Below are 27715 nucleotides of genomic sequence, written 5' to 3'. Positions count from 1 at the left end.
CCGAGCACTGGTTGCTGAAACAAAACTACCAACAGCTAAACATTTATTTTCTATGTTATAATGATATGATAACCTAATGTGTTATTGTTACAAGCTATTATTAATTCCACACAAAAGGTCTTATAGATCTGGACTTTACGAGAAACTTGAAGGCAGCACAAGTTGAGCAGAAAGTTCTCGTTGTCCGGACTCTCAGCTGGAATCTGCTGTGTGTGAAGTCCAGTCAGTTTTATTTATATAGCGACAAATCATAACAGAATCTCAGGGCACTTTTCGTATAGCGTGTGAAGTGGAAGATTTGGCTTTTAAGTAAGTTTTCTCATGCAAATATTTAACTACGCAATATAAATTTACTATATTGAACTTTAACGGTACGGCGTATAGCTACATAATTTACTTAAAGTGAATAACCGTTAGATAAATATAATACCTTTAATGAATGTCTCAAAAATTTTGCTTTTCTGTCTCTTATTATCTCGTCGATGCTCTTTATTAATCATTTACATTCTGTTGAGTAAATAAATGCGTGTGTCTTGGAAGAATCAATAGGGCAATGGGTAACCGTTACACGTTTTATTTGTCCCTGTCCGTGTCCGTTTGTTCGCGTGAGTGTGCGCGCGTGGGTTGGTGAATCATCTTTTCAGTAAACCAAGTGTTTCAGACATTAAAAGAAGTCAGACATGCTAATATGTTGCTCTCTCTACTCTGCTGGCCAGGATTGAATAGAGTTTCACAGCAGACCAGGTAATAAAAGCCTAACGTCTGTAGTGGTCTGACCTCACGGTTTTGTGACCGGCCCGCCTCCCCCTCCGCCTCCAGCGGCATTCAAACCGAGACCAAGCGCTGTCCAACAGCACAGCTGGCTGGAGGAAACATGGGGTCCGCTGTGCACCCCTGCTCGGTGCTGCTGGTTGTGTTTCTGCTGGGGCTTCATCACTCCTCAGGTTTCTGGATCGTCAACGTTGTCTTCCCACCCAACGCCAAATCCAAAGCACCAAGCAACAGCACTCCACCACTCATTATAGGTAAGTGTGGTTGAAGAAAGTTGAAGTAGTGTTGTTGAAGAATCTCAGGTGCCAGAGTAACATCCCTGCAGATATTTCTCCATTTTCAGGATCTAAACTCTGCCCTGGCCTGATAACCACCTGGGCAAGAGCCCAGAACTCCATGGGCAGTGGCATAATGTGTGTCACCTGGTTTGTGCTAATTTAATTGAAATACATTAAATATATTTGGGAGTATGAACCACTGAAGTGCCGTGTCAAGTTTGAAGACTACTTTAATTCATTTTAAATTATGACAGCAAGCCTGTGGCAAAACTGGCTTGTACACAAATATTACAGATCGTGTTGGAAAGGAGGGGTTAATGGCCACTCATCTATCTATCTATCTATCTATCTATCTATCTATCTATCTATCTATCTATCTATCTATCTATCTATCTATCTATCTATATCTATCTATCTATCTACACTGTCTGAAAAACTGCCTGTCTGTGTATTGATGTCTAGGCAATCAGTGAGACTGTGCACTGTACTCTGTACATTTGACCCTGTATTTTACTGTTTGTTTCCTCCTTATCTAGGTCATACTAAGGTTTTTTAGGCACAAAGAGCCAAAACATGATTGAGTGGTCATGCTGTGCACCGACTGTCCACACTTCAGCTTTAGGGGTTTTGCTCTGTCTGGCTTTGTGAAGACCATTAATTTGGCCATTAGTCAATTTTTGGTTGAGACACTATGTCTCCTCTTTGTCCCTTGACTCAGGATTCCTTAATTTTCATCTCTTCTTATACTGTATATGTCATTGCATCACTTTTAAGAGCCATAACAGGGAAAACAGAACCTGTGAGTTACTTGCCCCTGTTCCAATAATTGTCTTGTGACCCACTCAGATTCATCTTGTGACCTCTTGGGGGTGTTGGGACCCCCAAGTTGGAAGCCAGTGACCCTTGATATAATTTACCTTTCTGTGCTTACCTTGCATAGTGATTCACTGATGTGTGTGTTTGTGTTTCCAGTACCAGGGAACCTGGGGAACCGCCTGGAAGCTAAGATTGACAAGCCAACGCTGGTCCACTGGATGTGCTACAAGAAAACTGAACACTGGTTCCCATTGTGGATCGACCTCAACATGTTTATGCCTATAGGTGTAGACTGCTGGATTGATAACATTAGGTAACACTGAATGACCTTAAATGTCTATGCTCTAGCTGTATTACCTTTCACCTTCAAGCAGTTTGATGACATTTTCCCTTTGCTCTACATGTTTGCTTTACCGCAGGTGACAGCAGATGTTGCTGCTTATTAGGACAAAAAATCCTGATCGTTGGTCAGAAATTGTATTTTGAGTGAATCCCACTTAAAGTCATGTTTATTTCTGTTGGTGATTTCCTTTCAGATTTCAGTGTTACTGTACATAATGAAAGGATTGTGTTTCTCTGCTCCTTTAAATCTCACAGTCCCAGTCCAATCAGACAATACCAGAAAGAACAATTATACTGGAGAGACCAAAATATTTTTGTTCTTTTTCAGATTTTATTAGAATCACATTAGAGAATGTGTTTGCCCAAGTCGATTAACATGAATGTCCATGTGCATGCCTCAGACTTGTTTACAACAAGACGACTCGGCGGTCATCCAACTCAGCAGGGGTGCAGGTGCGAGTTCCAGGATTTGGGCAGACCTATGCCATTGAGTTTCTTGACTATAACAAACTGGCTGGTGAGAGAAATACTACAGTACTGGTGGCTTGGGAGTGGGGTGTGATTCTGTCGTATTTTCATGCATTTTCTTGTTGAATGACACAAAAGACTCAGACAACTGCTGTTTTTTGCAGGTTATTTTTACACCATGGTGCAACATCTGGTCAATGTGGGCTACACCCGAAATGAGACAGTCCGAGGGGCACCGTACGATTGGAGATTAGCGCCTAGTAAGTAACATGAATACACATGCACCTTCACATACACTCACACTTACCCGTGGAAATTTTTATCTTGAGAGAATATGTAAATGAAGGTTTGGCACTTTGCATGTGCTGGCTTTGAAGTAAAAAGTCCATCTGAAAGGAAAAGAAGCCAATTCAGCTTGTCCTTTTCAAATACTAATGTCCTGTGGAGTTGGTATTCTGCCCCCCTTTCTCTATGATGGTACTAATGAGAAACAACAGAATTAGAACACAGGTAGAAAAAAAATCTAATGACAATAGAAATATATTGTATGATACTCATAAAGCTCAATTCATCAATGTTTTTATATGTTTTTGGCAACTTTGAGGCAGCAGAACAAGCTATAAATACTACACTGAGTATAAACGTGTAAACAGACAGTTGTTTATATACACACTTTTGGCAAACACACAGCAATATTAGCATTAATTTAGAGTCACGTTTGTGGTCACCTGATAAATAATATTCACTCTCTTTCTCACTCTGTTTTGGTCTCCAACAACGCCTGCGAGGAAATATTCAGCCCTTTAGTGGCAAAATGCTCCACTGTGTTCACCAGCTAATATTGTCTACCCATCCTTAGTGATGGAAAGATAGTGAAGTAGTGGGTTTATTAGATAACAGTTGCTTTTTGCAAGTGGAAGCGATGTCGATGAGAGTAGTAGAACTGAATCAAAACAGTAAAGTTGTGGGCTGTGAAACCGAAACAGTGAGCTGAAAGAAGCTAAGATGTTCTGTAACCTTTACTATAACGGATAATTCTCTGTAGGTTTGTCACTGAGAGTGAGACCTTCCACGTTACAACTTCTCATCTGCTTTATAAATATAAAAATATTGTTGGTGCAGCTTGCAACAGGAATTAAAATGACTACACTCGATTTAAAAAGGATCATGTAAGAAAAACCCACGGAAAATTATCAAGTGACTCAGCTCTACTGAGTTTTTTAGTCTCTTTTAGCTCGTTGTTTTGTTTTAATGGCAGGCAGACTAAAATAACTAGCTGATAAAGTCAAATATCTAGAAGCTAAAGAAAGCAATATTTTTTTCCCAGGAGTTGGTGGAGACCAAAACAGAAGTAAAAGGAGAGTGAATATTTGACTTACATTTAGGCATGTTCAGGTGGCCAGAAAACATTACTCCAAAAAAATGACTCCGCTAGATGCATAAATAGGCAGCCATTAGTTCGCATGTTTGCCACACAGTAATAATATGCACTTATTGAAATCCCTGCCTTCATCCTGCAACCCCCCTGTCCTGCCTCCTCCCACAGATGAGAATGCAGAGTATCTCACAATGCTGAAGAACCTGGTTGAGGAGATGTACGAGCAGTACCAGCATCCTGTTTACCTGCTGGGACACAGCATGGGCAGCCACTACGTCCTCTACTTTCTCAACCACCAGCCTCAGGCCTGGAAGGACAAGTACATCAGGGGCTTCATTTCCCTGGGAGCCCCATGGGGAGGTGCTGTTAAACCACTTAGAGTCCTGGCATCAGGTAATGCAAATGACTTGAAGTAGAATACAATACAATAGAACAGAATACAATAGAAAAGGCTAGTTAGCGGATCTGCACCTGGTGCTGTCAATATAACAAAGAAGTCTTCCCATACACCCTCTGGAACATTAAAACAACCCCCACTTTTGATCTAGTGTTTGCTATTTGATCCATTTAACCAAGCATGATCTGCAAAACTATACATTCATATTTGCACCTGTGACTGTGATTCATAACCTTCCTGTATTTTTGACTTGCTGCTCACTGCAGGTGAAAATGACGGCATCCCGATGATTTCCAACATCAAGATCCGTGAGGAGCAGAGGATGGCAGCAACTAATCCCTGGATGCTGCCATTTCAGGAAGTCTGGCCAAAGGATCACGTATTCGTCTCCACACCGACCTTTAACTACACCAACCAGGATTACCAGCGCTTCTTCAGAGACATCAATTTTGAGGATGGCTGGTAACTAACAGCTTTGATGTTATTACTCCGCCTTGATTAACAAAGGCTGTTCCATTACCCAACTTAAATGTTAGATGTACCATATTGCTGCGTCAGTCTAAATTATTTGTAGAGTAGTGACTATGTAGCACCAGTGCTGATTTATGATCAGTTTGACCTCATAGCACACAAGAACCTGATTATGTGAATGGCAGCAGATAAGTCTACAGTACACACTAATGTTTTTTATGTGTTTAGAGCATCTGTGAAGTTATTGATGAGTAACATACACAACCTGTTGGTGTCTTATTTGACACTAATGCTGGGAGTTGCTATGGTCAGACATTTTCAAATCCAGCATATAGGCTACAGTGGGGGCCTATTTGTAAGTTTTGCTATCGCTACATAGCCAGCATTAGCATTAACAGCTGTTTACTTACTAGACAAGAAGAAGTGTTGTGGGTTCAGCATCAAACTTCATTCCTTTACTCACCATGACCTGCCTCCAGTGGTGGAAAACAACGCCAATGTTAACTCTTTTCTTCTATTAAACTTAGCATGCTAACCAGCTAGCCTCAGCTCACTGTAGCGCTGCTCAGTGGGAGTATTATAACCTCTTGTATTATAAGCTGAAGCTCTTGTCAAGTGACAATCACCACCACCTGCTCCTGATAAGAAACCACTTTCGGTGGCAGAGACAACTTACAATCAGCCCCTCTAAATCTACAGTAACCAACAATTTTTGGTCTTTGTGTGTTTCAGGTACATGTGGGAGGACACCAAGAACCTCACTGGTGATCTCCACCCACCTGGTGTTGAGTTGTGGTGTATGTATGGAGTTGGTCTTCCCACTCCTATAACTTACATTTATGATGAGGAGTTTCCCAATGTGGACCCAGTGGACATTGTTTACGCCGATGGGGACGACACAGTGGGCAGCTTTAGCATGAGTCTTTGCAAACGTTGGAAAGAGCAGCAGGAGCAGCCTGTTCATGTAACTGAGTACCGAGGTCTGACCCACCTTGATATAGTGTACCACGAAAAGGTGCTCAACCAAATCCAGCATATCCTGGAGGGCAAATCAGACATACCTCAAGAAATTGATGTCAGACCTGGAGCTGATTAGAAAAACAACAGCATTTAAGAGTTTGACAAAAACAAAAACACATGTAGTACTGGATTTTGAGTCTTTTCAGTCTGTTCATGTGTCATGCAAAAAAACACATTATAAATAGCTCCAACCCCTGTCTTGGCCCAAGTAAGTCCAAACCAATGTGGACTTGCACATAACCTAACCCTGACCCCCCAGCCCATAACCACCTTATCAAAACTAAATGCTGATGACTTGCAATATGGGTTTGACCCCCATCTTTTTATTTATATTCCCAAGCTGCCTATTTTGTTGTGTCTGCCTTATATTTTATGGTGCTCATGATGAGATATAATATGGTTATTATGGTACACAACATTATTGCAATAATTAAAAACATAGTAATGGGGATTTTTGATGATGTAGTCTGTGTGGTTTTATCACAAATCATTGTGCGACATCAAATCCTGTAACATCTTTAAAAAACAATTCTGGTTTGTTTACTTTTGATGAATGGTGATTTAATAATCACATTGTTATTATATTAAAATACACACACGCCCAATGATACATATTTGTCATATTATATTGATAGAGCATGACTGTAAGGAACATATAGGTTATAGGGACCTCACCAGTAGCCTATTATTATTGTGTATGATATAACTCTAATATTTCTATTAGAATTTATATAGTTACAGACATCCGTAAAAATATTTTCGAAAAATGATCCTCCGTAATTTATAGTAGCTTGTACACGCAGATGAAACCAATGATGTAAAATGATAAGGATATTTTATATTACCGTATAAACATGCCAAGTTTGAATGTTTCCACCTATAATAAAGCATATATGATAACACAAGTCACGTGTCAAGTGATTAGGTCATGTTATAGATCCAATGCAAATGGAAAACTTTATCTGTCCCACTACATCTGAGTCGATAAGTTTAGACTTGATTGTTGAAGTTGCGTTGCCGGGTCGATTACTCTGTGATCTGTTGAGCACCTCGTGATCATCATCATCTTCTCGTTCACCAATCAGCGTCAACGGTCACGTTGTGGTAAACGATCAGAGGAAGAAAAAAAAAAAACCCGAGCAAACCAGTGAAACTCAAACGCAGAGCTACACACACACATACACACACAAACTCACACACTCACACACTCACACACAGAAGATACACATCATGACCGTTCGGCTATGAGACATCAGAAGTCATGGCGGGTGGGCACCGGATAATCGCTATCTCTTCGCTGCTCCCAGTCGGTTTGTTATTGTTGCTGTTGGATCGGAGCAGCGGGAAATCGCTGGAGAAATGTCTAGGAGACAAGTCTTGTCTGCCCCCAAGACCCCCCGTTGTCCTCAGTAAGTGTCTTCTGCTGTATTTTACTGTGTGTTTCTGGGCTTGTTCACCTGGCCATCTGTTGCAGAATAATTGCGCAACTTACTGTCGCCTCTCAGTCACAACAACAGCTAGCGACGGTGGGCGACATTCAAGACAGGCCAGACTCTAGTCAAAATACAACCATTTTAATCTGTCATTGCTTGTTGCTAACGTCACACAAAGCTGGAAACAATATGATTAGCTTTTCAAATTACTTCTTAGCTATTCTTCAATTCGGCTCGCGCACATCCATCCAGTCTGTATATAAGTCTCTTTATTTTTCACTTTATGAGATGTTTGGCCTGTCGGTCCCATTATCTTCCTCAAATCAAAACATCCAGCGAGTCATCGTAAGGAGAGGCGTGTACCAGGATGTACTTGATCTGTGTTTGGGAAAAAATGCAATTTTTGAGTATTGTGTTTATGTTGTATAGAAAAAGACTTAGTCATCGTTTGTCGATGATTGAATTTGGCTTTCAGGGAAGGCGTCCTTACATCACTGTATTCGTGAACGGAGTTCGGCTGCAAGTGAGTCAGGAGGATCATCACAAACAGAGAACAGCTATTACCGATTGCGTTAATACACAATTGTTAAATAGAGTGCACATTTAAAATTATGTTACTAGTTGTTCTTGTATTGAATTAAAGCTGTTCGTGTGTGTGTGTGTGTGTGTGTGTGTGTGTGTGTGAGGGATTGTTTACAGTCAGAGTAGTCCTCTGGTCATATGACTGAGCTGGAACAGAGTCTGACTTTCCAGCACTGCAGCCAGTTCAGTTCTCTGGATACTGGGGAAGTCTCTGTTTAACCTTCCCTGGACTCTGTTTAACCTTGCAACGAAGTGTGTAACTTTTTATGTAAATTGCAATTCACAATCCAAGTTAAGAGTTACAACAGAACATATATTGCCATTTTAAATGGGTTTTGGTTTCAGAGTAATCTTATCTGTGTTTGGACAAGGTCCAACCACAGCTCTGTCTGAGTGTGTGATAAGAGTCTGTGTAACTGCTTGATCCACAGTATCCAACTGATGTTTGTTTGTGCTTGTGGTTAAACAGCCAGTGTGTCCATGAAGGTACCATGTGATTTATCTCACCACATTATACAGTCATTCCCTACTAATTCTAACCAGTTCCCGACCTTCAACCCTACAACAATGTACAATAAGTATTTGAGAGTGGGACATAAAGCTAAACAAATAGCTTAAAAAGGTGAAACACTGACCATTTATTCAGAATTCATATGAATGCACCACATTCAGAGAGATAGTTTCCATATTGTATAATATGTGAATCTGAATCATTCTGACTCATTCACAGTTCACATTTTACACTTAATAGTGAACCAATTTTAATTTTGAAAGTGTTCACTCAATAAACACTTTAAAGTATCAGTACAAATTAAGTTTCAGTCAATTAAGTATTCATTTATTTACCTATACCTTTTAAAGTAGCATTCTGACATGTCTTTGTGTGTGACAGGGCCCCGAATAGTCAAATGACTTGTTCAAGTCCAAAAATGCTGTTCAGAAGTTATTATATAAAAATAAATGTTCAAATTTATTTTGGTTTTTACTTGGAAACTTCAAGAATGCACGTTAATGTAGGCACACTAACATGATCACAACGGCAGCGTTATCATGCTGATTTTAAATAGGTATGATGTTTACTATGTTCACCATGTTCAACGCGTTTGCTGACATTCTCTAATTAGCAAAAACACAAAGTACAGCTGAGGCTGATGGGAATGTGGTGAGATTTGCTAAAGTATTGCAGAAAGTGAGATTTTGACCTTATGCTGAAGATGAAAGGCTCAGCAAAAGTATTACATTTCTCCCTGGGGGGGGCATCTTATGGTAATCGAAGTCATTAGGATTCATCTTTTGGATCCTTTATATAGCCCAGAAGCCTATTAAAGACCATTATTGTTCATCAATTTTTCATAACTGTTTACAATAGAAATGTTGTATCAGAGTGACTTTGCAGTAACTCTGAGCTCACGTTGCTCGTTGCAGTTCCTGGGGATCTGGGGAACCAGTTGGAGGCGAAGCTGGATAAACCCAGTGTGGTCCATTACATCTGCTATAAGAAGACTGACTCCTTCTTCACTCTGTGGCTCAACCTGGAGCTGCTGGTCCCTGTAGCCATCGACTGTTGGATAGACAACATAAGGTATGACGTGGGTGTCCCTGTGTGGGTCTTTCTGTTTGAATACAGTTATCAACGAAGGATGGATTGTCGGTCCCTGATGAATTTCTCCATCTCAGCGTTTTTCCAGTTGTATGGCATTATAACAGGGAGATTCTTTTAAATGTTGAAAAACACATCTTTTTGATATTTTATAATGACTTATAATGTGATGGTAAGTGTGGTGTTTTTCTGTGGTGGCCAAATAGGATACATATTTTCCCTTTGCTGTTTTTGTGGAGTTAGAGTTTTGTGAAAACATGGCATGGTGCAAACTCCAAATTTCAATAGGGAGTAGTTAGATGGGTTCAATGACCTGGTTGACTTTCCGTGAATCAACCTACACTGGATAAACTGACCTTTGAACCCTCCGTTTATCAACGAGGAATGTATGGAAACAGAGGGTGAGATCGAATTCCTTTAATCTCTCCATCAGCTATCAACTAAAAGAGATCCTATGTTTTTAGCCATTCAACATAATTAATATTTTACTGGAACAAAATCCTGTTTTCAGAAAATATATATTGTATTTTTTTAAATCAATTTAGAGACGAGAACTGTGAACTACAAATGTCTTAAAGAAATGAGAACTGTGCAATGATTCAATTAAACAGGTCGAGGGTTGATGTGTTTAGTCTTGAACAAAGTTATCTTAACTATTGGTGTGCTCTTGTTTTGAAATGAAAGCAACAGTAGAGTAGATAAAGGAAAACGATGATCAGCACTCACATAACTGGCTGATCATATGCTTGCACTTTCTTGGTTGGCATGGCAATCACAATAAACAGTAAATTTTTATTGAAGCTGCACAAAAGTTAATTTAAAGCTGACTAACCGGCTTAATCATATTCTAATCTGCAACTAAAATTGTGTCTATTTTGTTGTATATTTTGTTATGTGTAAGTAAAAGTTACACATTATTGTGAATATTGTAAAATTGAAACGATTACATATAGATCTTGACAATTCTTCAACAACCTACACATTATATTAGCTAACGTTAGCTCTCAGAAGCTAGTGGTCATAACAGACCAAGTAAGACTGTAGCAACGAAACCTCTGAATGTATTGAATAAAGCCTCTTATTGTTAATGAAATCAAATTCAGGTTAGCATCAAATCATTAGCAATCAGATCAAGCTAACGTAAGATTTCACCTATGAAGAACAAATCCACGCTTAAATCCACGTACATGAAATTACCTAGAACCGAGACGACTTGAATGACTGGCTAAAAACAAAAGGTTGGTGAGACATGAGTCGTGCTACAGGTTTGTGCATGTTTAGATGCATCACACTAAATGGATACAGTAAAGGTTTCACTGTCTGAGTCACTGGTTGGCAGCTTTAGTGAAATAACTTCAATACATTTTGGCAAAGGTGAATTTATTTTAAACTCTCATGGGTAAAGAAAATTTCTAATGCTGATTACAATTTGTACTATTTTAGATAATAATCATACCCAGTTTGAGTGTTTCTCTAGCAATCATAGATTTTTTGCTCTTCAAAAGTGTCCAAAAAAAATTATTTAAATGTAAATGTAAATCTTCACTTCTGCTTGCTAAACCCAGATGTCGTTTCTCACATCTGCTGTGAATAACAAAACAGGAAGTGTTTCTGTTGCCTTGTAGTAAGATCTATTTGTGGGTGTTTGTGGAGAACTAATAGTGATTGAATTCTCCTTGTGACAATTTGTGAATGTGTGTATGTGTGCAGATTGATCTACAACAGGACGACACACACCACCTCGTCCCCTCCAGGCGTGGATATTCGTATCCCGGGGTTCGGACAGACGTATTCACTGGAGTATCTGGACCCCAGCAAACGCAGTGTGGGTGAGTTGAAGGCACAAAACCAAACAGTCCCATAGAGAGGTGAGAACTTCCAAAAATTACCCTTGCGCGTAACGTCTAAATGTGTTCTCACAAACGTACACAAGGACGCTCATGTTTTGGGGAATAGGCTGAAATGTGTGATGTTTAATGTTTTCTTTCGTTTGTGTGTGTGTGTGTGTCTCCTAGGCATGTATTTCTTTACCATAGTGCAATCACTGGTAGACTGGGGCTACACCAGAGATGACGATGTCAGAGGAGCTCCTTACGATTGGAGGAAAGCACCGAGTAAGCAAACACACACAAACACACTCAGAGAACAGCTGGAATTTAGCCCTGATTAACATCCCCTCCCTTGGTCTTAACCCTAAGCCATGAATGATGAACCTCACCTGTAAAACCTAAAATACTTTGTCTGGTTCATGTAGCTGCTCCTCACTAGACCAGGAGGTATATACAGCAATTTTACCCATCAGGCCACATTTTTCAACTGGTGTGATGCTGTTAGAGCTTTTCTGTCCAAACCAGGGACCAATCAAATGTTAGGACTTGGAAGCGCTCCGCCCTAATGTTGGAAATGCAGAGAATTTTAATTTGTTTACTCATCTCCTCTGTCGTTCTTTCTCGCTCTTCCAGATGAGAATAAAGTGTACTTCCTGGCGCTCCAGCAGATGATTGAAGAGATGGCAGAGAAAGCTGGCGGGCCTGTGGTGCTCATCGCTCACAGTATGGGCAACATGTACACCTTGTACTTCCTCAACCAGCAGCCTCAAGCCTGGAAAGACAAATACATCAAAGCTTTCATCTGTCTGGGACCACCGTGGGCCGGGGTGGCCAAGACCCTCCGCGTGATCATCTCTGGTAAGAGATGGAACCAATACTACGGAAACAGTACTACTCTGCATATGTTGTGGCTCCGACTCTGTGTTGGGTTTGTACGTTAAGACTACATCATAACTTCCCTAACAAAGAATAAATAACCTAAAATTTTCTGAATTGTTACAACAAAAAACAGTCAAGCATGAACCTACATATCTGCAGAAGTATAGAAAATAAGAATTCGCAGGGTCTCTCTTGCATCAATGGTCTCTGTGTTACACCATAAAGAGACTTACTAAATGCCTCACACCCTAAGCAGACATGGATTCAAGAGTAAAAGAGATGATATGTCACACTTTTTAAAATGCTGTTTAATTATGATGTGAACTGACGCACCATATCTTCAAAGGCAAAATGTTGCACCAATCACCTTTTGCTTGATGACCCAAAAAGAAACGTCAGTTAGGTTAGCATCATCTGCTTGTTCCCTCTCATTGTATGATAGCGCTGACCCTGAAACACACTGTCAATTAACACATGACTTTACACACTAAATTAGTGATATATTTACATTTAGCTCTCGCAACCCAATCCAGAAGCGTTACCTGTGAAGTTGTCGTCTGTGAAGCCGTCTTAGTCAGACACCAAAGGAGGAAGTTGCCAAATATATGTCTCATTGAAGCAATTGAAGCCTGTGTAATAATCCCCGGTAATATAAAGTAGCTGTTCTCGTCCAACGTTTGTTCCTTTACTAGATTAGTTCATAGTTGCTAAGCACAAATTGCATAAAGGAGAGTTGCATCAGATTGTGTATGTTGGTAACTGTTACATTGCAGAGTCAAATAATGATATACTCAGGGTTAAATGACACTGTGCAACACATTATACTGTATGTTTAAGTGTCATGTTTTTCAGCTACAGTCCGGACACCAAGTTTTTGGACAGTTTCACATTTTTTTTGTTCATCAGGCTCATTCAGTTTGAAATAAAATAATGAACACATACATTTAAGTGCCAAGTTGCAGTTTTAGTTTTCAGTAGGTTTACCTCAACTGTACGTCTCTCAGGACATGAGAAGTGTTTTTTTTTTTTTTTAATCACTCAATGAAACTGTTGGGTTTTTAGGTCGTGGTCTAGAAATCCTTTTTCCAGTTTCACTTCTCTGTCACTGGTTTCTTTTCTCGTCCTACAGGTGACAATAACCGCATCCCAGTCATTAGCCCGTTGAAGATTCGCTCCCAGCAACGCTCTGCTGTCTCCACCTCCTGGCTGCTCCCCTATGCCCACTCTTGGCCCAAAGATGAGGTGTGTGTGTGTGTGTGTGTGTGTGTGTGTGTGTGTGTGTGTGTGTGTGTGTGTGTGCGTGCGCGTGTGTGCGCGCATGTGTGTTCATGTACGTTGGTACACAAGCATTCATCAGTAAATGTCTAGCGGACTCAACTCTCATTAACCTTGTTTCCAGCTGCAGCAGGCAGCATCAACATCTGGCTGTATGCTACTGCTAGCTAAGCAACTAGCGGGTGAACCTTTAGCATTTTGTATTTAGCAGCTAAAGATTCAGATATTTTCTTCAGGAGTTGGTCGAGACCAAAAACAGAGCTAAAAAGAAAGTGACTATTGTATATAATGACACAAAAACACAACTTAAAATGAATGCTAATGCAACTGTTTGTTAGCATGTTAGCCAAAACAACTTTAGAAGGCAACATACATCCCCAGGATGGCCAAAAATAATAATGCAGCTTTGAGGTGAAGGTAAACCTTTCAAACAGTTACTAAATAAGTCTCTCCACATGATGCACTGTTTTACTATTTAAGATAAAAATGTAATAGTGTGAACATAACATGTTCATTTTTGCCCCTCCACCTTAAGGTCCTGGTGCAGACACCCACCGCCAACTACACTCTGCAGGACTACAAGCGGCTCTACTCGGACATCGGTTTTGAGGACGGCTGGCAGATGCGGCAGGACACGGAGCCACTGGTAACCGACCTCACACCCCCCGGCGTGGCCGTCCACTGCTTATATGGCAGCGGCGTTGAAACATCTGAGGCCTTCCAGTACTCTGACAAATTCCCCGACGTGGAGCCCACGGTGGTGTTTGGCGACGGGGACGGGACAGTGAACCTGCAAAGCGCCATCCAGTGTAAGCGGTGGGTAGGAAAGCAGAAACAGCCTGTGATGTTAAAAGAGCTTCCAGGGAACGAACACGTGAACATGTTGCTGAACATGACGACTGTGGCTTACATCAAGACCGTGCTGTTCTCACCCTGATGCCGGCAGGGAAACCGCTTTACTTACAATCGCTGTAATATTTAAACTCTACACAGTCACACTCACAGCCATAGAAGGACAGACAGGAACTAACTCATGTCTGTCTCTCTGAACATCGACTGCCAAAGTATTCCCTTGTACATGCCACACTACTCCAGAAAAAATGTTGTAGTTTTGTAGGGTAATATTGCAGAATCGAAGTTTTAAATTAATTTTATAGCTGTAATTATACAAATTACGTTCATGTCAGGTTGTTTACTGTTGAAAAGCCTAAATATGATGACTTTTATATTGGTCTCAGATTTGAAAGAGCTCAAGATTTTACCTACTAAATCCATGTTATGATAAAAAAAGACGTGAAAAACCAGGGATATACTGTATGTGCCACTCTCTCAGTTGTGGAAGTCAGAGCTTTTATCAGTGTTGTGAAAGAGATTTCTGAACTCTGATTTCTGGACTTTGATGTCAGGATTAATGGTCAAGCACATATTTTATTTGCATCTTTCTTAGTGCAACATGTCACGTGTCAGTTTTTGTTTATATACATACATATATATATATATATATATATATATATATATATATATATATATATACATATATACACACAAACAAACACACACGTATTTGATATATATATTATATATTTGATTAGCGTTAACAAATCTTAGACTTTTACCAAAAACAACTTGATTATTTTTTTGTCATTTGAATCATTTGTTGATTTTTTTTTTTTTTTTTAAATATTATTGCATGCAGCCAAGCTGTAAGTCCTTGATGGTCCAACTTTGTTGTTTTTATTGTGTTGTCCATGTTACATGAGTTGTGTGGTGAAGGACTGGAACCATATGTAGAAGTTCATTTTAGTCACTCAAGGGTCAAATAACAAGATTTTTCAAGTTATAGACAAAAAACATCTTCACTTGAAGTCCACTTGCTGTCATTTTCTTGAGCTTTCAGCTGCATCTCACAGCCTTAATCAATGAAAGGAGTGAGCTTCATTCATTGAACTTGTTCTGTGCAATGATGAAGACCATAAAAAAATGCAGTTGAAAGCTCCAGGAAAAGCTAACAAGTGGACTTTGAAAGACTTGAAAAATCTGCTGTGAATCAACAGTAAAACAAAATGACATTTTAAAAGTTAGACAAAAAAAAAATCTGAACTATGGGTCCACTTACTTTTTCAAAAAACTTTCAACTGCTTCTCATGGTCTTCATCAATAAATAAAGTTTTGATCAGTTGTTGTGGAGGTTAGCCCAGTTGTCCTCACATGACCTATGGATGGAATTTGAGTCTGAACTTCAGACTGTAGTTTCGTAGTTAGGTCTCATGATGACAACTGTATCTGCTGATGAAGATCATGAGATGTGGGTGAAAGCACCAGAAAAGTGGACCTTGAGTTTTGTTTTGTTTTTTTGTCAAAAAAAAAAAAAGCCAAAGGATAGCGAGAAGTTTTTTTTTTTTGCAGCTTGTAGTTTAACATTCATGCATAATTCAAGTTCTGTTACTTCAACCTGGCCAGCATGCACTCCTGTACCTCTGTCCATACATCACAAAGGAACGGCTGTTTCTCATTATGCTTCATGTTCTATAAAGTATATTTTAATGGTTCTGCACAGATGTTTTGACAAGTTAAGTATGAACCAGGTGCCTGGAGAGGCTGGATTTACACAGGCACCAATGATGGGACTTTTATTACTTTATGGAACAAATCAGATCTTTTGATTGTATGTTTTATTATTTGTTATTTCCTCTCATTTGGATCTGAAATTGTCAGACCGATGTTATATAGAGTTTATATCATGACTCCCTGTCCTTGTTGAGAGGCAGCCAGAATCTCTCTGACTTGGGTGATCGTACTGTACCATCCAGCCCTGACTGGGGAAGACCAAGATGATATACTCCAAGTGTCATATCTGCTGTGAACTATTTTAGGATTGTGTGTCATAAACATGTGTTGCCTTCAACAGAGTAAAACATGTCAAATATTACATTCAGCCACTGACATTTCTTTGTGGAGTGAATCCCTTTAACCACAGTCAACAGATTAATGTTTTTGTTCTTCCGGGCAGGTCAGTTATTCTCTGAACAAGCACAGGACAGAAATCGTTTTAACTGTAAGTGATGACAAATCGCTTCCTCAAATCGCTCTGTGAACTTGTCAATGAGGTAAATGGCAAGATATGACTGTGTGTCGGAACCACTCGGTGAGATCACATTACTGATTAAGTCCACAACTTCCTTTCTTTGAAGCCTTCGCATGTCGCCCCCTCACATGTGCAGTTTCTCTCGAATCATAGCTTGTTTCAGTCACACTTCACCCCTCTGAACTCTAAACACAACTTGTTGTATCTTATTGTCCAAAGCAAAAGTAATTATATAAAATGAGTAGCAACTTTATTTAAATTCAGTATTAAAATAGTGAGAAACAAAAAAAATACAATAACATTTTTTTTTAATCCCTGGTTGTCTTTGTCGGGACAGGACATGTTACATATGTCTCAGCAGTTATTAAAGGGGATTACCTGTGTGATGACAGCTGATGTGTTACTGTCCTCTTTATGGCCAAAACGTGAGTAACAGTTGTAATGTACGAGCTGAGTCCTTCCCCTGGCTTTGCAATGTGGCTCATGACCTGACATGAGACGTTTCAGTTCTGTCTGGTTTTAGGTTTCCAGGGGGAAGCGGAAAGTCTTGTTCCCTGTCCGGCAGCGCAGCTCCACGCCATCCAGCCTCAGACGAAATGGTCCCTCCTCATGTTCATCAACCACACGCTTAATAATTAAAATAATTAGACACATAAGAACAGTGATCAGTTGGTAAATCATCATGAATTTTGAGGCCAATAGGGATATTTGAATTTTAAAAGACTGTTACATTTTTAGCATAAACACACATTTTTAATTAAGATGAATTATATCTATATATAAGATATATACTGATCGGGACATTTTACACAAAAATAAACTTGTCAGTGTCCTTGGTGGACATAAGGACCAGAAGAGCGACATGTTTGTGCGATAAGCTAATACTTGTCGATATATTGGCCTGCCGATCAATCGATCTTACTGGCTCCAAACAAACATAGGCACATTAAAATGGACTGAGTTGTAGTACACCCTTAGATTTTGAAATTAGGAGGAACCATGATATTATTTAAAGGGAAGGATGAACACACAGTGACATCAGTGTTGAGGATGGACTGAAACGAGAGATCTCAGTACCTGCAGCTCCTGAAGGCATCCCTTCATCTGCGCTGTCAGGTCTCCAACACACCAGGCGAGACTCACATGGAAAGAAGGTTCCTAGAGGATACATCAGAGGGAAGATTGCGGGGTTAAGACACGAATGTGCACTCCTCCAGATTCTTTCAGATGATTTGTTCACATTCCTAAGACATGATAATGACGTCACATCATTAAATGGCTGATTATTCTGCAGATTCACTGCAGTTATCCAGGTAGCAACGCTTCCAACACACAAACTCAGAAGATAAAATCCATTTGTTGATCAGAGACCTTGTAGAAAGTTTCGAGGCGAAACTCCATCATCGTTCTGTCCACAACTCGGACCAGGTCCAACAACTGAGCATGCCCAGTATACACTTCCATACCCAAGAACGTCCTGCAGGGGACGAACAGACAGCAAACACAAACAGGCCGTCAGAGCATGACGAACTGGTGCTCAGGGGAAATGAAAACAGAATCATAAGGACAGCAGACAAGTCAGACACATAAAAACAGGTCAAGAAAAAGAGAAAATGAAAAGCTTGGACTTCACCTCGTCCCCTCAGCGTTACAATAGACCTTTAGTTTCCCTGCTGAGCACACAAACCTGGCAACAAGAAACAAGAAACAGGTTTCAGCTGGAAGTAAAATTTCCCTACATTCAACTTTAGATGTTATTCATTTTCAGTATTTCACCTACTCTAGTGCAGCTGGTTTTAATCACCTTGCCCTGTTTGGTAACAATCTCTTAATGGATTCATGTCTCCTAACTGTTTGCTTTGTCTTGTTGTCTAGTCTTGGTTGGCTCTTCTTTTTTTCCCTCTCCTGTGTACTGCTGGTGTGTGTTTTCTTATTTGTGCCAATAATTTACTTCCATACGTTTCCTTTCCAATAACTGCACTGTTCCTGCATATCCCACACCTGTGTGTAAATGGCTAACACTGGTGTAAAGAGTTGATTGGTTTTTTTTCCAGAAAAATTAAGTTTATTTCCTCGGCCACCGTCCTATTTTAAATTGACAACAGGCCATGAGTAGAAAAACTAACCGTTTGCAGTGTGCCAAGTCTGCCCTGAGGCTCTGTGTAAAGGGCTGAATCCAGTGGTGTCTCAGCACCACCGTCTGAGACAGGCTGAGGTGGAACTCCTCCTGTGGGGTCAAATCCACACCACGAGCCCTCGCAGCTGAGAGCAGCTCCTCCAGCAACTCCCTGAACTCCTCCTCAGGGTGGTCTGACGAGAGAAAACATGTTCATAAGAAACCAGATGGGAGTACTCAGGATGCAACTTTGGTTGATGATCAAGTCATCAAGTCTTACATGGCAAATAAACGTAAGTGGCCCAGTTTCCTCTCTCGTGCTTGAAAGAGCGGACACGTCCGCCGTGAAGAGAGCTGTCTTCAGTCTGTGTGTCCACCTCGTCCGGAAACATGGCCAGCAGGCAACCAGGGAGAGGCAGCCTGCAGGACACACAGCCAATGTTATTCAATATGTTCAGTTTCATTTAAAGACTCACATCTTACACCACAATTAAGAAACAATTAACAACAGTTTTCTGAAGTCATCTTGTTCATGTGTTAAAATTTGAGAAACAGGTAGCGGTAGTAAGTGAAGTTGCAATAGACTCATCTGAGTGTTTACCATTTTAAACATATTTTTTCACATTCAGGTTTTAAAAACTTCATGGTATCAAGCAGCTGTACAACAATAAAGTGTCTTGAAACAATATTTAATCACATAATCAAAGTTTTTATGTAGGAAGCTAATAAAATCTTATCATGTACAAAATGATTTATGTTCTGGCTCAGTTATTCTGGCTGCAGCCATGTTTAATTGTTCAATAACTTCTCTCAAAACTTCCTTTGGCCAGATGGCTTTCTAAGCACTGGAGGCCAATAGATGAAGGTGCTCACTGGTGATGAGTTTTCTTTTATTATTAATCATTTTGTTTAGGTAGGTAGGTAAGTAGGTTACTTTATTTATACCCGTAGGTAAATTCTGTTCACAGTAAAAAAGAGTCATCTGTCCACACACAGCACACAGAACACCACGTGCACAGGGCAAATGAAGATAAGTAAATACATACACTAAAACATATCAAACTATCGGCTATCCGCTGTAACTGTCTCGTGTACACGGATGTTGGGTTAAGCTGTGACTCACCAATCAGCTTCCTGGGCCTTGTTTATCTATTTCTGTGTGTTTTCTATACTGTATATGAAGCCCATCTTGGGACAAACTTTGCAAATGAACTTCCACATGCTTTGGACGGTTCAGTGAAGACTCTGAACTGTGTGTCTGTATCCGTTATGATGAAGATGCTCTTCATTTCACAGTGAACTGTAATATCTGCTACCACACATCCCCTAGTTACACAAAAACACACACCTTGTTTTAGTATCCTGTTCTTCAGTTTTGGGTTTCTTCCTCACTGGGCAGAGATCGTTATCATCATCTTCCTCTTGACACTTTCGGGAGCAACTGTTTAGACCAACCGCCGCCTCGCTGTCCTCCTCCTCCTCCTCCTCCTCCGAGCTGCTGCTGTAACCAACCAACATCCTCCAGTCCGCGAAGAGTCACATCAGACTTTCATTAAACATGTAAACTATCTAAAAGACCCAAAGGAAGTGACATAGTTATTAAAATGTAAGGGAAAGTGACATGTTAGCTTGGCTTCACACAATCAGCCGGTGTGAGTTCCGCACTGCCCCCGCGCTTCCGATGTAAACAACCTGTTGTGATGGTAATATAGTTCCCAGTGAAACACAGTCAGTACCGCTAATCAGTTCCGGCCTCAGAGGCTTGCTAAAATATTTGTACCGTGCCTGACCATGTTTTTTTTTTTATACACTATGATGAAAAGATATTTTAGTTTGTCTAAAATCAATTTATGCCATGACAACATCAACATTTAAAATGAGTTTTAGCTGAAACTGTAAGATATCATTGTTTTTAATCAATCAATCAATTTCACTAATACATGTTATGTTTCTCCCAGAAATAAATGTGGTACATGAAAACACTTTTGCAAGAGTGTCACATTAAATCCATCAGACACAATGTTCCGTGTGTGTGTGTGTGTGTGTGTGTGTGTGTGTGTGTGTGTGTGTGTGTGTGTGTGTTGTGAGCATGCCAATTAACTCTTGGTTTATTCATGTTCCCGTGCGCGGGCAGGGGCTCAGAAGCTAGCCGATAGCTAGCTAGCAATTTAGAACAAAATGCGTATCTTTTCGCCAGACGCAGGGATGCCTTAGGAGTCATATAAATGTACGTGTGAAACGAGACCGTTTGTGGGGAGATTTGGGAAACCGTGGGAGATTTTTCGCCCATTTTAATGACCCGCAAAGCCCAGTTTTTTCGGCCCCTGGAGCCACAGCGCTCGAACAAGAGAGCACCCGAGCACCGTTTGCGGATGTAAAGGGGGGACCTAACGTTATATGGGGGAGTAGCTAACCCTACGATACACTGGCATCTTATCGGGAACACTCAGCGGGCTTGACCGGACGCACCAGGTATGTAAATGCAGACTTTCTCGTCGCTGTTTACACGCACCACTCGCTAACAAACGTGTCGCTGCTGCGGCTGCTACCTGGCTATTATTTTCCCGTGGCTAGCCCACTAACGTTAACACTAGCTCCCTCCCTGCGCCTCTGTGGCTGCGTTAGCAAGATGCTAGGCTAGCTAGCTAGCTAACCTATCCTGATTACAGTGATCTTTGCTTGGAGACGAAAAACGTTATGATGCGCAGACGCTGCCTTCCACTTTTTTTTTTTAACCGCGAATCGTTGGGCATTTGGATTTCTGCATAGAAAGGGGTGGAACTACATAACCAATAGAATAGAGATTTAAATTAATCATTCAGCATTAATCGTTGATGTCCAAGTGTATATGTTAATGAGTGCTCACTTGCTGTGTGTTTCTGTGTTCACGGATGTTGCACGTCTCCAAGTAGCCCGTTGTTTATACTTAGATTTTTATTGAATCAGGATGCTATAAGCGATGTCAACACAAAGTGCAAACCATCGTAAGCCATCCTTGTGTATATGAATCCATAATAAACACAACTGATAAAAACTTTCTTACTATTTCCTCCTCTGTGAGAGTGGCCGTTGAGAGGGAATGAAAAATCGGCTCTGATGTTTTATTATGGAGGCTGTCTGCATAGCCTGACACCCAGGTGTTGCACACCTAACATTGTAACATGCGGTACAATATTACAAATCTACTACTCAATGTCTCTGTTTCAGCTGAGTTTACACATACTAGTCACAAGTTGTGCAGACTGGCCGCTAAAGCTGATGTAGCAAGGTTTCAAAAGCAAAAAAATCAAGTTTTTTTTTTTAAGTGTTTTGCTGCACAGGTTTTCTTTTTCAACCAGGATGTAGTCTGTCAGATCAGTGGATGTTGGAGATGCAACATAACCCAGGAGTCCATGGCTTAAACTTAAACGACATTTGTTATTGTATAACGTCTTTGTGCTAATTGATATTTAAACTGACTTTGAATCTCTTTTTAATACAGATAACACCTGAAGGCCGAGGACTAAGTGAAAGTATGGGGTTTTCTTAGATCTCTCCACACTTGTCTGCTCTCTGCACAGCTGTTCTCTTCTGCACTTCGGTGTTCCTGTCATCAAATCCTCTGTCACGGCCCCTTCACCAAGCACCCTCTCCAGTTCTTCAGTGCCACTTGCTGAGATGGAGTGAGTTTTTTTTTTTTTTCTGTCCTGTTTTCTTAATACACTCTGAAGAGTTTAGCCCATTATTTATTTATGTGCCAATCTCCCTTTCTCACTGCAGTTGGGCCACACCAGCTGCCAAACTGAATCCCTACACCCGAGCCCGCATGACAGAGGCCTGGCAGCAGCATGCTGTTGCTCCACCTCCAGTCGTCCACACCATCCCTCCAGGAGCTGAGAACGCATTGGGCTGTGCCGTTTATGGTATCGTACTGCAGCCTGATGCCACGTCCCTACAGCAGCAACAGACCCAGCATGGTCAGCACAGCCAACACAGCCAGCAACACAGCGGGGGTCAGCAGCATGGAGGCGGGCATGGTCAGCAGCAGCACACCACCCAGGCTCAACAGACCTCCCTACAGGTGGGGACAGAGGGAGGACACAAGTGTGGGGCCTGTGGACATGATATCTCCCACCTGGCTAACCCACATGAGCACCAGTGCATGGTGAGTCAGGACAGGTCATTCCAGTGCACCCAGTGCATGAAGATTTTCCATCAGGCCACAGACTTGCTAGAACACCAGTGTGTTCAGGTGGAGCAAAAGCCATTTGTGTGTGGGGTGTGTAAGATGGGATTCTCCCTACTCACTTCTCTAGCCCAGCACCACACATCCCACAACAGCACCAACCCCATGAAGTGTTCAATATGCGAGAAGACCTACCGACCCGGTTCCTCTGGCAACGCCACACCAAACTCAAACAATCCCCAGCAGCCCAGCAGTGATGGGGCATCCGCCAGCAGCAGCTCATCCATTCTTCCTTTTCCCTCGGCCAGAGACCGGCCGTACAAATGCTCTGTTTGCCAGAAGGGCTTCAAACACCTGTCAGAACTCACACGGCACGAGAGGGTGCACACAGGAGAGAAGCCCTTCAAATGTGACACGTGTGACAAGGCCTTCAGCCAGTCATCACATCTACAGCACCATCAGCGAACACACAGCAACGAGCGCCCGTTCAAGTGTGCAGTTTGTGAAAAGAGTTTTAAGCACCGCTCCCACCTGGTGCGCCACATGTACGTGCACTCGGGTGAGCACCTGTTCAAATGCAACTTATGTGAGCTGCACTTCAAAGAGTCGTCAGAGCTCCTTCACCACCCCTGCCACCCGCAGGGTTCCCGCCCGTTTCGCTGTGCCACATGCGGTAAGGGATTCAAACGGCCATCCGACCTTCGCCAGCATGAGCGCACGCACTCTGAGGAGCGTCCCTTCCACTGTGATGAGTGTCAGATGAGCTTCAAACAGCAGTATGCACTTGTGCGCCACAGACGCACACACAAAGACCCTACTGACCGGCCGTTCAAATGCAATCTGTGCGACAAGGGTTTCATGCAGCCCTCTCACCTCCTCTACCACCAGCACGTCCACGGCATGGACAACCTGTTCAAGTGCGCTTCATGCCAGAAGGAGTTCAGCCAGTCAGGAGAGCTGCTCAGACACAAATGTGGTGAGTCGTCCAACACCTCACCAGACAAGCCGTATAAGTGTGACGTTTGTGGCAAGGGCTACAAGAAGAGCTCCACGTTACAGCGTCATCAAAACTCTCACTGCCAAGAGAAGCCGCTCAAATGCTCGCTCTGTGACCGGCGCTTCCTGTCCTCTTCGGAGTTTGTACAGCACCGCTGCGACCCGTCCCGGGAAAAGCCGCTCAAGTGCCCGGACTGCGAGAAACGTTTCAAATACTCATCAGACCTGAACCGGCACCGCCGCGTTCATACAGGGGAGAAACCGTATAAATGTGGCCACTGCAACAAGGGCTTCAAACAGCGCGAGCACCTGACAAAACACCAGAGTACACACTCCAGAGAGGGCCAGTTCAAGTGTGTTTGGTGTGGAGAGCGTTTCAGTGACTTGGGCTCTTTGCAGGATCATACGGTGCAGCACACGGCGGATGGAGGGGGTTACCCTGTGCCTCAGTGCATATAGATCCCTGGAGACTTTTTTCCCCCTGAACAGACAGTTCCCTAAACTCCCTGTCCTCTTGTCTAAACCTTGTAGGCTATTTATTCAGCCTAACATTCATCACATTTTCAGGACAGCCTAAAGCTATTACTATGGCATTGATTTCCACCAGTGCTATATCAGGTCTTTGTTGCTCTAGTATCCTGACATTACATTACCCCCAACCCTGTTATTCCATGAAATCCTGAGGAGCACTTTCTCTTCCTTCTTGAACCTTTTCCCTCCTCCTCTTCTTTTTCCAACCCCACACTCAGACAGTTGATAGCAGTGAAGAGGCTGCAACCACTTAACTCCCATCACCCTTACTCACTGCCAACCAAGTCCGACTGACTGTTGCGGACAGAAACAGGTGCCATAATTCAGGTTGAACTAGCAAATACTTAAAATGTTCCTAATTTCCTCCCTTCAGAGAAGGATAAATTGTCTTGACAAAATCATACAGCCTTTGTTTTTTATATTTTGGCAGTGAGTATATTGTAAAGAGTAATGAACGAATCAATACAGTCGAGTCTCTCTCTAAACTAATTGAGCCAGAAACTGTTTTAACTGTCTGAGTATTGGGGTTCTTTCCTTTGCTTTTGTTTTTCTTTCACCGTCTCTCCCTTTCTTTCTGCAGTCACTCCTCCCTCCCTCTCCTCAGTTTCTCCCTCCATCGGTTTTCCTCTTTTGCTTCTTGTCTCAGCCTGTCGCAGACTGGAAAGTTTGACTAACCCCCCTCAGACGCACATCCACTCACATTCATTTGTCTTTGGTCAGGTGAAGGATGACTGAGAACGCTTTTGGTTTTTCATTTTCCCGCAGTAGAACAGAAACGGTCCCGACCAAACACCCCCGCTTCCTCATCTCTGGGTTTTAGAGTTTTTTTACACTTCTTATTTATGAAGTAGCCACTAATGTCCTCAACATATGTGAAAGAGAAAGAGTATGGGGCTTAGTTTGGGGATTTATTGTCCTGTAGTGAAATAATTCTGATGATAAAACGTCTGTGAGTGTATGTGTGGGCCGTGATTTCTATTTTATTTTTTATGGCTATTCCTGCTTCTACCAAAACACCAGTACTGAAGCAGCACCTGATCCCAGTGCTGTGTAGACTAACCACCCAGCTGAAATTAACTCCCAATTAAACCCCTAATGGTTGATACCGATCTCACCCTCCAGTATAGACGTATATAGAAATATATATTTCACACTAATATACTCGTCATATTCCTGCAGAGGTCAGTGCTGTTAGACTAATATGTACTGAAAGTGATCATTACACTTCCTCTCTCAGCCTGTACATACTATGGATGTGTGAGTGTACTTAGCCAGATGAGTTGGAAATGTCAGAACTTGTATTTCTTAAGAAAAAAACAAAAAACAACAAAAAAAACAAAGTATTGAAGAACTGTTTTTGTATTCTTGCTACTTTTTACCATGTGAAATGTTTTGACAATTGCTCTTTTGTTGTTTTTGTAGTCCATGTAGTGATTGTACTGGTATGTTGCAGGGAATCTCAAAGAGCACCCTGCGTGTGTGTGCGTGCGTGCGTGTGCGTGTGCGTGTGTGTGTGTGTGTGCGTGTGTGTGTGTGTGTGTGTGTGTGTGTGTGCGTGCGTGCATGTGTGTGTGTGTAAATGGTATTCTGTCAAACAGGGAAATTCAGACTGAAGAGAATTGTATTAGAAATGTTTCATCAGACCTGCGCCTTTTTATTTTCTAATTTTAAATTTACTAACCTTAGTGGTCTGTCAGAGCTGTTTGTTTTTTTCGCGGGATGAACCTGCACCTTGTTAAATATTTTCCATGTTTTGAAAGAAATAATAATACTGTTTTTTCCCGTTACGAGTTGCGTTGAGCTCGACGTTGTGTCTGTCCGGGTGGGTTTACGCCGGAGTGAATGAGCGCCTTCCTCTGTGTTTCTGAATGCTATGAGATTCTTGAGAAGCCTGGAACATTAGTTGGTTTACGTGTCGGCTGCAGTCGCCATTGTTCTTTTTTTTTTCTGTCCGTCTGGGGAGCTGTTCCCTCCTCTCTCTCGCCTTCCTCTCGTTCAACGTTGATTCATGGTTTGAGTGCAGTATTGAAAAGTATTTAATACAAACAGAGGAGGCCAAGGAAACGGAAATTACATTTTGTTTTTATTCTGGCTCTTGATTTTTCTTTTTGGCCTTATGGTGGGGCCACGGTACCTCTCTCTGCCTCCTCTTCCTCCTCCTTTGATTTCTGTGTGTGTCCTTCATCATCATTATCATCATACAAGATCAAATGGTTGGTCCCATCAGCCATGGTGTTTTTACTTTTAATTTCTGAATCTGGCATTATAAGACTTTGAGAACAACTTCGACTTAAAGTTAAAAAAAGTACTGTATGTTTTTCATTCTTTCACATTTGTTTATATATATATATTTTTTATTAATATTCCTTGAATTGATATGAATATCTATATTCTTGGAGGGAGAGACCAGGGCCTCGGGGCAGGTTTGGGATAAAGATGGCTGTATTTTTTTGTACTCAGCTTTCACAATGTAGAATTTTATCTAAGGCCAAAAATGACAGAAGAAGAAGGCAGTCTCTACACAAAGATTTCTGTGGTGGTGTAAGAGGTGAAGAACTATAACACGAACACTGTTCATATTTGCCAAGAACTACAAGTGCTCAAGGACTTTGACTTGTTAATTGGTGCTGACACATCATCAGATGTGTGTAATAAAAAAAAACAAAAAAAACCAGACACTCCAGCTGCAGGACAAGGACCTCACATACTGTTCAGTGCTGACAGTAGAGTTAACGTGTATGATGATGATAATACAAGTGTACGTTCAAAGCCAAAGAATAATTCCAGCCCAGCAGCACTGGTATAGCAGTTAGTATTAGTGAGGGCGACTGTCTGGTAGTGCATTTTGTCCTGTGCGTTTATAAATTAGACTCATAGTAACAGTAACGGACCAATCAGGACGCAGTGAGGAGTACTGCAAAGTGATAGTGAGAGAGCTGCACTTGGAAAAACGTCACAATCTCGATCAATTCTTGGTTTTAAAAATAAAATTTTTTAAAAAATCCATCACATATCCAGCGAGCAGTCGGGGGTGAAAGGAGAGGAAGACCTCCTGTATAAGCACAAACGAAACGCCCTCTGCATTTTAACTGCTGGTTTCAGTGGAAAAAAGTCAGTTTAGGCACCAGTTTACCCACCGGCCATCCTACCCTCCCCACCCCTCTTTTCAGTTCCAGTGAATAAACCCATCAGACCCTGGTGTCTCTTGCTCTCTGCATGCTTGCTGTGTTAGTTCCTGTGTTCAGTCCCTGGGAACTGGTGCCCCCCCCTCCCACCCCCGCCC

The 27715-nt window shown here is 41.6% G+C and overlaps 4 protein-coding genes across 5 annotated transcripts; 3 read left to right on the top strand and 1 right to left on the bottom strand.

Moving 5' to 3' along the window:
- The first annotated feature begins 162 nt into the window (after positions 1–162).
- lcat (lecithin-cholesterol acyltransferase) lies at positions 163–6846 on the top strand. 2 transcript variants are annotated; one of them, XM_087175391.1, is made up of 8 exons: positions 163–309; positions 717–1025; positions 2022–2178; positions 2609–2724; positions 2840–2935; positions 4222–4446; positions 4717–4912; positions 5654–6846. In XM_087175391.1, the coding sequence occupies exons 2-8, from the start codon at positions 875–877 to the stop codon at positions 6015–6017; spliced, it is 1305 nt and encodes a 434-aa protein (XP_087031517.1). In that variant the 5' UTR covers positions 163–309; positions 717–874; the 3' UTR covers positions 6018–6846. The 2 variants fall into 2 exon arrangements, with proteins under 2 accessions (XP_087031517.1, XP_023267166.1); XM_023411398.2 differs by lacking the exon at positions 163–309 and having other exon boundaries at positions 612–1025.
- A 93-nt stretch (positions 6847–6939) lies between these two features.
- pla2g15 (phospholipase A2, group XV) lies at positions 6940–16468 on the top strand. The gene is made up of 7 exons (XM_023411396.2): positions 6940–7350; positions 9382–9538; positions 11267–11385; positions 11572–11670; positions 12019–12243; positions 13394–13506; positions 14075–16468. Exons 1-7 carry the CDS (start codon positions 7203–7205, stop codon positions 14474–14476), a joined length of 1263 nt encoding a protein of 420 aa, XP_023267164.1. The 5' UTR covers positions 6940–7202; the 3' UTR covers positions 14477–16468.
- Positions 16469–16852: 384 nt separating this feature from the next.
- usb1 (U6 snRNA biogenesis 1) lies at positions 16853–20429 on the bottom strand. Its single transcript, XM_023411438.2, has 7 exons — positions 20089–20429; positions 19021–19160; positions 18751–18934; positions 18258–18311; positions 17996–18101; positions 17702–17782; positions 16853–17251 (listed from the first exon to the last, which is right to left on the bottom strand). The coding sequence occupies exons 1-7, from the start codon at positions 20256–20258 to the stop codon at positions 17144–17146; spliced, it is 843 nt and encodes a 280-aa protein (XP_023267206.1). The 5' UTR covers positions 20259–20429; the 3' UTR covers positions 16853–17143.
- A 427-nt stretch (positions 20430–20856) lies between these two features.
- Positions 20857–26523, top strand: znf319b (zinc finger protein 319b). The gene is made up of 3 exons (XM_023411435.2): positions 20857–21212; positions 22222–22402; positions 22500–26523. Exons 2-3 carry the CDS (start codon positions 22398–22400, stop codon positions 24358–24360), a joined length of 1866 nt encoding a protein of 621 aa, XP_023267203.1. The 5' UTR covers positions 20857–21212; positions 22222–22397; the 3' UTR covers positions 24361–26523.
- Positions 26524–27715: the final 1192 nt, after the last annotated feature.

This window comes from Seriola lalandi, unplaced genomic scaffold (genome assembly GCF_002814215.2).
Source record: "Seriola lalandi dorsalis isolate HSWRI2012SDOR001 ecotype SW California unplaced genomic scaffold, Sedor1 jcf7180002054465, whole genome shotgun sequence".
NCBI classification, from domain to species: Eukaryota; Metazoa; Chordata; class Actinopteri; order Carangiformes; family Carangidae; genus Seriola; species Seriola lalandi.
Note: the sequence above shows the minus strand (reverse complement) of the source record. Positions and strands in the feature narration are given on the sequence as shown.